The following is a 13,213-nucleotide window of genomic DNA, read 5'->3' as shown; positions in this document are numbered from 1 at the left end:
CGGGAAGTAGTAAGATGTATCAAGAACCGAGACTTCGTTATTGGTGGACCAAGATGAAGAAAGAAGTTACAGCCTATGTTGCCAGATGTGACACGTGTTGTAGAGTGAAAGCTATTCGTATGAAACCTGTCGGTTTGTTGCAACCTTTGTCCGTACCTAGTTGGAAGTGGGATGATATAAGTATGGATTTTATCTCGGGTTTGCCCACTACTCAAAAGGGACATGATTCGATTTGGGTGATTGTGGATGAGTCTTACCAAGACCGCTCATTTCTTACCTGTCAAGACAGATTATCGACCACCTCAATATGCCGAGAAGTATATTGCAGAAATTATGAGGTTGCATTGTATACCAAAGACTATAGTATCTGATAGAGGGCCACAGTTCACGGCTCACTTTTGGGAACATTTGCACAAAGGCTTGGGAACTAGTTTGATTCGTAGTACCGCTTATCATCCTCAGACAGATGGTCAGACTGAACGAGTTAATGTTGTTCTAGAGGATATGTTAAGAGCCTGTGTGTTGTCTTCTAGGGGTTCATGGGAGTCATGGTTACCATTAGCTGAGTTTGCTTACAATAACAGTTATCAAGAAAGCATCAAGATAGCTCCATTCGAAGCTTTGTATGGCAGAAAATGTAGAACACCACTGAATTGGGTCGAGCCAGGAGAAAGAAGGTATTATGGTATTGACTTTGTAGAAGAGGCCGAGAAGAAAGTTCATATTATTCAACAAAATATGAAGGCGGCCCAATCACGTCAGAAAAGTTATGCAGATAGAAGAAGGAGGCCCCTTGTGTTTGAAGTTGGTGACTATGTTTATCTGAAGGTCATACCAATGAAGAAACGGTTTGGAATCCGAAGAAAGCTTGCCGCTAGATTCGTAGGACCATACAAGATCTTGGAAAAAAGAGGTCCAGTAGCTTATAAGATAGAGTTACCTGAGAAAATGAGTACCGTATTTTCAGTTTTCCATGTATCACAACTCAAGAAGTGTTTGCGTGTTCCGGAGGAAAGAATAGAACCTCGAGGCATCAAACTCAAATCAGATTTGGTATATCGTGAGCAACCAGTCCGTGTGTTAGACACTAAAGAACGTGCTACTCGGAATAGTGTGGTGAAAACATACAAGATACAGTGGAATCACCATGATGAGGGAGATGCAACTTGGGAAACGGGAGAATATCTACAAAAAGCTTATGAAGATTTTTATAACAAATGGTTCGTAACCCAAATCTCGGGACAAGATTTTTATAAGGGGGGAGGGCTGTAACACCTCGGTGCCAAGGCCGACGTGTACAACTACGGGATGGTGCTGCTGGAGATCATATCGGGAAGGCGGAACGCGCGGTGCTGGGTGACAACGGAGCAGGGCGCGTCGCTGTCAGAGTACTTCCCGCTGGTGGCCGCGAGGAATGTCAGCGAAGGGGCGGCGCTTGTCGCGCTGCTGGACGAGCGGCTGCAGGGAGACGCCGACCCGCGGGAGCTGGAACGCGCGTGCAGGGTGGCCTGCTGGTGCGTGCAGGACGACGAGGCGCACCGGCCGACGATGGAACAGGTGGTCCAGGTGTTGGAAGGGGTCGTGGCCGTGAACGTGCCGCCGATTCCGACGTCGCTCCAAGCCTTCGCAGATTGATAGGAGAAAGCATGACGCCGTGTGATAGATCACTGGGTATCAGGCCATGAGTGCCCTTTGTTTTGGACACTTGTTTGTGTAAAAAAAATCATTGATGTAGTGAACTGTTGATTAGATTTATTTTTGTCCCATCAGCCTCATCATAGAGTTCTTTTTTTATTCGCTACTCTCTTTGTAAATCTTGATCTTCATTCAGAAAATATCCCGAAAAACTCAATGTTTTAGCTTTTGAACAATAGATTTGTCATATCAGCTTGTAATTGCGGTCTGCATGTCTCCATGTATTCCATTTAGCTTATTCTTTAATTAGCATGGTTCACCTTCAATAAATATAAGTATATATATGGGTAATTTTGGTTGAGCACTAAACTATCCTACAAATACTAGAACACCAAGTTTTTTGAGATGGAGAAAGTAATATATTTTCAGTAGTAGACGATGTTAGTCATTGACAGACACAGAGCATACCAGCAAAACCCGGGTCTTGTTCCAAACTTTAAAATGAGTACTCTCTAGCCTAGAAAAATAGAACGATAAAAATGTATATGCTAAAATGTATTACATTTTTTTCTCAAAACAATATATTACTTAACAATGGGACAGGTCAATAATAGTACCTATTTAACTCTAGGTTGCATAATCTTTACTTAACAACATCATTTCCTTAGTGCTCTTTGAAATAAAACGATCAAGAAACAAAAAAAAAAGATACAAAGAAGATAAAGAAAATTAAACAAAGTTCTCTAGCCATTCCTTGATCCAGGGGGAGTATATCTTCTTTGCACAATGGATACACCATAGCAACTAGTTCTTTGAAAAGAAACTTGTAGCGATTTTTAGAAATTGCTTCTCCATTGAAGATGAATTTATTCCAAACAGACCATATGCTCCAACAAAGTAAAATAATAATATTTATTGTAACACCTCGGTGTTAAGCATGCATTACCATTTCATCCCATGAGCATAATCATCGTCACCTCATTGCATAAGCATCATTCATGCATTTCATTTTGAAAGAAATGAAGTATCATTTCATGTGGTGCTTAAGTTGATTGAAATTCATTATGTTTAAAACAATGTGAAATGCCATGCTCATGTTTGGATGCCATAGATTCTTGTTTTGATCACTAAGATAGCTCATAAATATTTAGGACACAAATTGGAGCAAAGTTCATATTTAAATTTTTACCAAAATTTGCCTTTAAAAATAATTCTTCAAAATTAGGGTTTTGAATTTATATTGATTTTATTTTGTAATTTAAAATCTATTTGGAATTGGACTTTGGTCATAAAAGCAAAGTTGTAGATCTTGAAAAATGGAACAACTTTCATTTTTACACCAACTTTTGAAACTGCTTTGAAATGGTTCAAAAATTCATTTGAATGAAAAAGGAATTGAAAATAATTGGAAAAAGAACATTTTTCCTTAAATGGGCCTTGCGCCTCGCCTTCGGCCCAGCTGCGCAAGCCGGCCCGGCTTGCTCAGCGCCGCGCCCCTGCTCCCGCGCCCGTCGCCGCGCACTCACCGACCGCGCCAGGGCACGCACGCCGCGTGGCCGCCATGCGCCGGCGAGCACGCCGCGCGGCACCGCCGGCCTGCCCCGCGCCCCTCCTATCGTGCCTTCATCTGCCCGACCGCGCTGCGCTCCTCCTCACTCCCCCACTTCCCTCTTCACTCCGCCAGCAGCAGCGCAGCAGCAGCAGCAACTCACGCGCATGCGCTCGCCTCCGCCATTGCGCGCCTCGGCGGAACTAGCTCGCCCGGCCACCCTAGCTCGCCGTAGGCCGCTCCATCTCGCCAGCAGCACTGCCTCCACCCCTCGCAACCGGTGCTCGCGTCAGTTCGCTGTGGTAAGTCTTCTCCGGCCGATAATTCCTTGCCGGAGTAAGCTCTTTCTCGCCGGAGCTTGGCTCCGCGCGGACAGCCCCTCTCCGCTCCACCTTTCTCCTTCCTTTCGAGCGCATGAGCACCGCCTTGCCGTCGCGAAACTCTTGCGCGCCTCCCCACGCCCTGCCGTGGCCGGAGTCGGCGTACCGCCGACGAGCCGTGCCTCCGCTCCGCCATGCGCGCCGTCGAGCTCCATTCTGAGCTCCTCCCATGCCTTCTCTTGGTGCACCGCATCCGCCTCGTCGTGGGTGAGCTGCTGGTGGTGACCGCACCGCCGGCTAGCTCACCGTCGGCGAGAGCCGGCCGGTCAGCTCCGCCCCTATCTCGGTCTGACCGACAGGTGGGGGCCGTTGACCCGTAGGGGCCCGCTCGTCAGCGCCCTGACTCGAGTCTGGGTGCACAGCACCGGGTGCACTCAGCATTTTCATCGGCTGATTTTTGAAAGTATTTAAGAAATGATTTTCAGATTTCTATTTAAATGCTTTGGGAATTTATAACTTGCTCAAAATGGCTCCAAATTTGTTGAAACAAATTTTGTTGTGTTCCTTGTCACCAGATCTACATGATAAAAATATTGCATGTCATTTTTGAGATACTTTAATATAGAGCTTTATTTAATTCTTGATATTGCTGATATCTTGTAAAATGTTTAGTAAATCATATATGTATTAGAAAAATATGATTCTAAGTTTGTTACTCTTTTTGTGTAATGTACTTTCTAGGAAAAATATATGCCATGCATGTCCTGTAGAAAAATTATGAGGTGTAGTTCAAGTGCCTTTAATGGCTGATTTTTGTTATTTTTGCTAGAGAGAAAAATTTGTATAAAACATGCATGTGATAAATTTTGTACAGTGATTATTTACTATTTAGAACCTAGGAAAATACTAAATCTGTTGTTTGACACTTTTCATAGTACAAAGTATTTTCATGATCATAATTATGCCATAGCTTGTCATTTTTTTGTAGGCTAATCCAATTATTCAAATGCCACAAAAATGTGATGGTAGACTACTTAGGGTAGTACTGTGCTATGGTAATTTTCTAAGATTTTTCTATGCTAGAAAAATAGAAGTTGCTATTCAAACCTATTATTGATTAGGGTTTGATCAAATGTTGCTTTATGCATGATTAAGAAATTAGTGGAGTTTTGGTGTATCTTTGAAGCATTTAATGAGATGTGTTGACGTAGCATATTAGTAGTAGAAGAGAATACAGTAGATAACATGTGCTTGTAGTACATGTTCTTGGATGATGTTGACTACCTTGCATGCAAGCATATTCATTATGTTCATTTCATCCGATGCACCTTTTGCATAAGCACTTATGCACCTGCATCATACAGGATCGCAAACCGAGAGCCCGGTCGTCATACCCGAGGAGCCCGAGGAGCAGCTCAAGGTGCAGCCGCAAGAAGTGACCGAAGCAAACGAGGAGGACGTTGAGGAACTCCCGGAGTGCTCCGATCACCGCCCGAGCTCCTTCGAGAGAGGTAAGCCCTGGAGCATTTTCTCCCTGGTTTGTGATTATTAATTAATGCTTTACTTTAATTGATGCATTACGTTCAGGAGTTGTTTGTAACCATTGCTGCATTATACCTTGTTTACCCTTGTTATACTATATCCTTGTTACCCTGGTATCCATAGTCGAGTCAATGCTTAGCTGGCTTAGACCGGTAGAAGTCGGGTGATTTCCTGTCACCTACGAGCTATAGGTGGTTACCTAGATCTGCTTGGATAACTATGTAGTCATGGTATAACTAAGTATTAATTTGAAGTTGAGACCGGATGGAGACTTACAGAGTTCTGGACTGTAGTGCTTTTCGTCTGTGTCGATTAAGGTCCGACCGTTGTTGGGCCTCAGGTCATGTTGAACGCATGCCTTACATTTAGCTGGCTGAATAAAGTACCTTTCGACCGCGAAGCTAGGAGATTATTCGGGCCGAGTAGATTACCCGCAGCACACTGTACCAGAGCAGGTGTGGTAGGACACGGGGGCGCGATGATAAGACCGAAAGGCAGTCGGTTGGCCCTCGGGTACATGTGGTTCCTGGCAAACTCGAGATTTTTCCTGGATAGTTGACTCGGTGACCGATACCTCACTTTAGCGGGTGAGTGAGGTTTGTGTAAGGAATAAATTACCAGCTGGTTAATAATCAATTCGAATCGCCATCGTTCACTGGATAGTGAACACTTGACTTGAGTTACTTCATCGTAGTAATGTTGATGGAACACTTGGACAGTTATAATGAATATGACATTATGGAAGTTGTTAATGATCAGTGGTTATCATTATTTGCTTAATCGCATGCTTGCTCTAGTATAGGTGCAAATGTAGTCGACAGGTTAATAATAATTAACTTGACAACAATGCTTTTGGAAAGGTTCTTGAAATACTAAAAATGCCCCTTTTTGCAAATGAGTCAGCTACCCTACTATAAAGCCCTTCATAATCCTTGGTGTCACTTTATTTTCGGTTATGTCGGGTAAGTCTAGCTGAGTACCTTCTCGTACTCAGGGTTTTATTCCCACTTGTTGCAGATGGGCAGATGTATTACGGCTACTGTATCAACTGCCTTTATCCTGCGATGGGTGATGCTTAGGACCATGGGCATGGTCATTCCTTACGTCTCGCCTAATGCTTTTGTTGGAGATGATCATTAGCTGGCACTGTATTTGAACTCCGTGTGAGTGTGTGTGGTTTTGAACAAATGGTTTCCGCTACTTCTATTTGAACTCGTTTTGTAAATAACTATGTTTAAACTCTGATGTACCTATGAGGCGAACTTTTATGTAATATGTGATGGTGACCGCTAAACTTATTACGATCTTGGTGGGTATGTGAGTTAGTTTGAAATCCTTCATGATTTTACGGACTACCGGGTTATACGGGCTTAAGTTTGCTAAATCGTCTGCTCTGGCGGTTGATTTTCTTACTTAATTTCGTATAATTGGTCGGTTCTGTTACATTTATACTCATAAATTAATTTTCTCTAGCACTTCGCTCTCAAGTGTTATTTTGGCCAAATTATTAAATCTTGCTTGTGTCATCGTAAAATGCAAGTAGGACTTAGTAACTTCAGTTTACAAAAGCTTCTCTTCGCTGATGCAACAGTAAGAGGAATGGTCAATAAAACTTTGTGTGCAACATTTCCATGGGGGAAAAGATTTCAAAGGGCCCATATTTTCTTAGGAATGAAATCTTAAAGAAATTTCAACTCGATATATAGTTGACTAACATGAATATCAGACTTTTCATCTCTTTTAGAGTTTGTTTGGATGTAGATATTGAGGCACTAGAATTGTATTGAAATGGACTAAATACCAAATCTATTGTTTGGATGTAGAAGAATTCGTAATCTGGAATCCAGTGACACATCTAATACCAATTCATGTTTGGATGTCCACATCTGGAATTCACTCGTCTTCTTCCCCACCCCACTCTCGATTCACCCGGGCGCACAGGCGGAGGCGGCCTAGGTCGTGAGGTGCTTGTGCGCAAAGCTGGCCCTGGCCCTGGCTGCGACTGGCTCGGGCTCGAACGGAGATGGCATGGCGGGGAGGCACTCGGCGGTGGCCATGGCGGGCGGATTTGGTCCCCCTTGGCGGCGGCCATGGTGGGGAGGAGCCCGGCAGCAGCCATGGCGGGGTAGATCTGGTCCCCTTGGCAGCGGCCATGGCGGGGAGGAGCCCGACGGCGACCATGGCGGGTCAGAGCTAGAAGCACCTCGAACAAAGAGGGAGGAGGAGCCATGGCGGGTTGGAGTTGGACGCAGCTCGAGCAGTGAAGGGGCGTGGGGCTGCCGACTGCGGGGAGGAAGAGAAGGGGTGTCTGACCGCCGGCCGCGGAGAGAAAGAGAAGGGGTGGTCGATGCCGGTCGCGGGGAAGAAGAGTAGCATGGTCTGGCGGTGGGAGCTTCGAGCTGATCCTGTTCTCACGACGATTCAGTCCAATACGGAGGAGTTGAGCTCGGTATTGAAGGTGGGCTAATTTAGTTGGAGGCGAATACCACAGAAACGACCTTCAATTCCATCTCTCAATGCCAAAGATATCCAAACAATAGAATTGGAAAAACTCGGTTCCAATTCCAATGTCTAGGTCTGAGTATCTGCATCCAAACGGGGTGTTAAGGAAATCAAGATTTTCCCGCTCTTATTTTCATATATTGGTATTCCTTTCTTAAACTATGAATCTATTCTTTTGGAAAAAAAATTAAGTGTCTTCACTTAAAGTTTGAAACATGGAAAACACCCTTTAAATTTTTTGTATCCTTAAAGTATTCAGTATATTTCGAGTCAGACCATCTCTATAGTTCATTTGGTAGATCATCCCAAATGGCATGCACAAACTTTTATGCTAACTGGTCTTTCTTCATCTCAACTCAAATAATAAAACTAGGACTTTCAATTTTGTAAATGTATTTTTAGGTAAGGTAAAAGAAACAACTATTCCATTCTCTATGTTTCTTCTTTTTCTTCCCCAAAAATAGAGTTGCTATATTTCAGGTGCCTTAATTTTCAGTCAACAATCTTACATAGCCGACCAGTACAATTGGAGCAACTCCATAAATTTTGATAACAAAAAGTAAAGAAATCGGCTTTCCAAATCGTCTTAGCCTCTCAAAATAGTAACGTGCCACCGTAGATTCTCTAAAATTAGCGCTCTACTCCTCCTTATAATTATATAAGTCGCTTTGATTTTTTGGTACATCCATTTTTCTATATATCTAGATAAATAATATGTATAGATACATAGCAAAATAGATGAAAAAAAGTCAAAGCGATTTATAATTTGGAACAGAGGGAGTATTTCAATCGTTAACTGAATTTGACCATACCAGCATTTGAGTTTTATTAGTAGCATTTCAGAGCAGAGCGGCTCGGGAAAGATGAAGAGCAGGTATATTGGGATGGCGATTGGAGAAAAAGAAGGAAAAAATGAAATATAAGGGCGTGGCGAGCGTCCGGATGTCCGGACGGACGCGTGAGTCAGACGCCCACGCAGCCCACCCCCATCCGCCTTCGCCCGCTCACGAGTGTGTTTCGCTCCCGTGTCTGCACCCGTCGATCCTTCCCCTAACCCCATCTCTGTCTCTCCGACTCTCCGCACGGGCGACACATGGGAGTCGGGATGAGCGGCTGAGGATGAGCACACCCCCTGCGCTCCTCGACCTTTAGCACCCCTGTCTGTCTGGCCCCCGACGCGTCGCGTGCCCCGTCCGCCGGCCCCCGGCTCGCCTCCGGTCAAACAACATAAAACACTTGCAACATGAATGCAACATAAGACTGAAAACAGATAAAACGTTTGGACATGCTCTTGCAGTATGTGTGTGAAGCACATGAAACATCCAAAATAAAACAAGTGCATCTTGCAACATGAAACCACTTGCTGCAACACAAGTTTGAAAACAACTGAAACATTTGGAACATATTGTTACAACATATGCAACATCCAGATAAAACACGATTGCAAGATATGTCTTGAAACAGATGAAATATTTTGAACAAACGCTTGCAAATGCCTCTGAAGTTGCAACAAATGTAACATGTGCAACATCCCTTATCTACTTTTGGAACATCAAGATGAAACAATTGCGACATACATCTGAAACGCTTGAAATACTTGAAACATACATATGCAACATAGGGGAGGGGAAGGCCGGACCGGTCGATTCCAGTCGTCGGGGTCGGAGTTGAGGCGTGGCGCAATGCGTGAGCACCACCAGCACCGCCCGTGCTCGTGGGTACCCTTGGCTCGGCCGGGGAAGATCTGAGGTGCCACGGCACATGCGCCCTAAAGGCCATGGCGGGGTCAGCAACTACGGCGTTGGAAGACGGACGAACGACAAGGGAGAGAGCGACATAGGTGTCTGGGACGGCGCGCGGCGCGGGGTAGTAGGGCATGGCGCTGCAGCCGACGAGCGCGCGGTGGAGGATGAGGTGCGGACAAATGACAGACCACGCTATTGCGTCGGGCAGCGGGCGGATAAGGATAAGCGAGTGGGGATTCGTTTTTCTATTTCTGAGAGAGATGGAGAGATGGCGCCCGCTCCTGCGTCCGGGATTGTTGGACAGTTTTTTTACAACAACCAGCAAAATGGGATGTGCGAATGGGTTTTTACAGAGTATGTAGAAGTAGCTCTTAAAGAACAAGATAATTCATGTTTTTTTCTACAGCCAAACAATGATAAAACTATATCTTTTCTCAATAACAGATAAAAATCAGACCCCTGAAATACAGGAGAAATGTAACAAAATGTTGCAAACAAATTTATTACAAGATTACTTTTAGCATTTTATTTTCAGATATCGAAACAAAAAGAAAGACTGACACATGTCCTAATTTGCACTGAGGTTAATGCCAAACTAAAGTCTTATTTGGATACCCCTCCGATTATAACAATTAGATTATATAATCAAAGTTTGATCCAAAATATGATCCTATAATCCAGGCGAGATCCGGTAAGGATTATGAGTGTTAAAGTCTTGTCTCTAACTGATTGGTCCAACTTACCAAACTATAGAGGATAAAGTAGAAATTTATCAATCTAACCAACCATAATCAATTACCATAATTTATTGATCCAAACACTTTGATTATTACAATCCATAATTATGATTATAATATTATAATAATTCTATATACAATTTAGATCATAATAATCGAGTTGTGATCCATGCCCCTAACTACTGTTTTATAGAGGGGACCGTGAGAGGCCATCAAAGTACGCACTGGTAGGCGTACCCACAAAGGTGGCATTACCGGCGAATGCTGCTTGCAGCGACTTCGGAATCGGCGGCACGTCCAGGATCACGACCCCCTCCAGCGCCTGGACCACCTGCTCCATCGACGGCCGGTGAGCCTCGTCGTCCTGCACGCACCAGCAGGCCACCCTGCACGCGCGTTCCAGCTCCCGAGCGTCCGCGTCGCCGTGCAGGCGCTCGTCCAGCAGCCCGACGAGCGCCTCCCCTTCGTTGACCTTCCTCGCGGCCACCAGCGGGAAGTACCCCGACAGCGACGCCTCCTGCTCTGTAGTCGCCCAGCCTCGTGCGTTTCTCCGGCCTGAAATGATCTCCAGCAGCACCATGCCGTAGCTGTACACGTCGGCCTTGGCGGTGATGGGCACGCCGGAGATCCACTCCGGCGCGAGGTACCCGATGGTGCCCCTCACCGTCGTCAGGACCCTGCTGAAGTCCCTTCCTAGCAGCTTCGCCATGCCGAAGTCGGCGACCTTGGGCACGAGGTTGACGTCGAGCAGGATGTTCTCCGGCTTGATGTCGCAGTGGATGATGCAGTCCCGGCACCCCTCGTGGAGGTACAGCAAGCCCCGGGCGGCGCCCAGCGCGATCTGGAACCTCGCGCGCCAGCTCAGCGCCGGCGCCGCCGTGAAGAGCGCCCTGTCCAGCGAGCCGTTGGGCATGTGGTCGTAGACGAGCAGCCGCTCGCTGCCGTGGGAGGAGAAGCCGCGGAGCCGGACGAGGTTGACGTGTTGGATCATGCCGATGGTGCGCACCTCGTTCCTGAACTGCTTGTCCCCAACGCAGAGGACGCCTTCCAGCTTCTTCACGGCGACGGCGGCGCCGACACCGGACAACGTACCTTTGTACACTGAGCCGAAGCTGCCACCGCCAAGCTTCTCCGAGAAGTTCTTGGTCGCCCTCCTAATGTCGTTGTACTTGAACGCCACGAGGCTACCGCCTTCTGCTGCAGCTTGCATGAATCTTATGTTCCTCTGTCTTCTCCTAAACATCTTAACAAGCACGGTCGCGATGACAGACACGCAGGCTAGGATCGACGCAGCTGAGGCAACAGAAACGAAGACGACGACCGTTCTTTTACGACGGCCATTCGAGGGCACGTCCATGGCAGACAGCCGGAGGTAAAGGTCATCCGTGCTTGCTGTGTCCATGGCAGACAAGCCAAGCAGATCACCGTACCAGAGAGCACAGCGACTACCGTAGGAGTAAGCGTTGCAGTCACAGCTCCTCAAACACGCTGACCTGCAGTCTTCAGCGCTTGATGGTGATGCTCCTGCAGCCTCAGGCGACGAGTTACTCGGCATGGAAATACCTGGCGCCAGCAAGAAGGCGTCGCCGCCGTCCTTGTCGCGCAACGAACTGTTGTGACAGTGCAAGGGATTGTTCCGGCGGCAGCCATGTGAGTGGTGTCCGAGCTCCCAGTCCTCCACGGAGGAGGGCCGGAAGCTGGCGGGGCAGCTACATAGTAGCTCGCTCCTCTCGTCGCAGATGCCGAACGCGCCGCAGATGGCGTAGACGTCGCAGAGCTTGTGCGGCTCCGCCCATATGACCATCCACTCGTCGGCGGACGGCAGCCACATGATCTGCCTCGCCTGGCCGGAGACGTCCACGACTAACCTGGAGATGACCGTGGGATCTTGCTGGGAGTAGTCGAAGTAGCTGGCGTTCGAGGTGTTCACGAACTCGAAGTTGTACTTGGCGTGCGACGTCATCTCCGGGAGACCGGCAAATATGCTGCCTGTCCACTCTCCACTGCTCCAGAAGTTCACGGTCCTCTTCCAGGACAGGAAGAACTGGCTGGTCCCGTGCCGATCGATTCCCAGGGAGTACGTGCCGGGAGCCGGGTCACTGGAGCTCCTCCAAGAAGTCAGAGCCTGCACGTGGCCGGTGATCTTGTTCATACCGAGACGGACTCCCGGGAGCCACGTGTCGGTGGGGTGCTCAGCGCTCTGCCACAGGACCTCGCCGTCGTCGCGCCGGAGGACGAGGTTTCCGCTGTCCAAGAGGACAGCCACGGTGGCGTTGGAGCTGCTGCCGGAGATGACGACGTTCGAGGACCAGACGAGCTCGCCGACCTCGTTGGTGAGCACGAGGTTGCCGTCCGGCGCAACGGCGAGCTGAGAGGACGCGGGGTCGGAGACCGGCGCGGCTCTGTTCGCAACCCACACGGGCGTGCACGGCGTCACGGCTTTCTTGTACCAGATTCCCACGTAGTAGTTGTGAGAGGAGGCCGTGTTGCTGTCACCACCTGCTGCTGCTGGACGGAAGAAGCCCAGCTCGAAGCTGCCGCCTGTGGACACGACGTTCCGGCCGCCGGAGATGGCGGAGTTGGCGGTGATGGTGTCCGATGCGAAGCACCGTGCACTGCCGATGATGGCCACGATCATGACAAGTAGTAGCGCTGTTGAAGGCATCGGTAAGATAGACGATGGAAGGGAGAGCAACTGCGTGTGTACGTACTGATGATCGAGTTGGGAGTGAACTCATCTGGTACCTAAACTAGCCCAGGAAAACACTCCTTGAGCAGGTTTTGACAATCCGAGGCCAATTCGAGATTTAAAAAAAAAAAAAAAAAACTCATCGACCTTATGAGAAGCGCGTAAATTACGTGTCCGTCTAGAGGATAACGACCGCGTGCGATTCAGATGGTGAGGTTCTAACTAGTGCGTGACCGGAACAGAAATATAATGGTCCTTTTCCGTCACCGATGTTGGAACCAGTCTATACGGCATCGAAGCACATACATTACATCAATCACACCGGCGTGCTAAAAGAAGATGCATACAAGAAGAAAAAAAATGAAAAGTTGAAAACAATGCCCATATAAAAACCTAACCAGAGCAGTAGAGCAGTATTACCGTGCTTGACCCGTGCTGCACTCCACGACCCTGGTCCATTGCTTAAGACCGCGTGCGGGGTTTACCAAAAAGAA

General features: G+C 47.4%; 2 protein-coding genes across 2 annotated transcripts; one reads left to right on the top strand and one right to left on the bottom strand.

The window, feature by feature from the left end:
- The first annotated feature begins 1,308 nt into the window (after positions 1–1,308).
- On the top strand, positions 1,309–1,635 carry LOC136526485 (G-type lectin S-receptor-like serine/threonine-protein kinase At2g19130). The gene has a single exon (XM_066519143.1). The coding sequence runs from the start codon at positions 1,309–1,311 to the stop codon at positions 1,633–1,635; it is 327 nt and encodes a 108-aa protein (XP_066375240.1).
- Positions 1,636–10,097: 8,462 nt separating this feature from the next.
- On the bottom strand, positions 10,098–12,789 carry LOC136528279 (G-type lectin S-receptor-like serine/threonine-protein kinase At2g19130). Its single transcript, XM_066521215.1, has one exon. The coding sequence runs from the start codon at positions 12,693–12,695 to the stop codon at positions 10,218–10,220; it is 2,478 nt and encodes an 825-aa protein (XP_066377312.1). The 5' UTR covers positions 12,696–12,789; the 3' UTR covers positions 10,098–10,217.
- Between the last annotated feature and the right edge of the window lie 424 nt (positions 12,790–13,213).

The sequence above is a fragment of the Miscanthus floridulus genome, chromosome 19 (genome assembly GCF_019320115.1).
Source record: "Miscanthus floridulus cultivar M001 chromosome 19, ASM1932011v1, whole genome shotgun sequence".
In the NCBI taxonomy this organism is placed as follows: domain Eukaryota; kingdom Viridiplantae; phylum Streptophyta; class Magnoliopsida; order Poales; family Poaceae; genus Miscanthus; species Miscanthus floridulus.
Note: the sequence above shows the minus strand (reverse complement) of the source record. Positions and strands in the feature narration are given on the sequence as shown.

Bases quoted from the DNA above. Each gene is read 5' to 3' on its own strand.
- LOC136528279 (XM_066521215.1), bottom strand. From the start codon at position 12,695: ATGCCTTCAACAGCGCTACTACTTGTCATGATCGTGGCCATCATCGGC.
- LOC136526485 (XM_066519143.1), top strand. From the start codon at position 1,309: ATGGTGCTGCTGGAGATCATATCGGGAAGGCGGAACGCGCGGTGCTGG.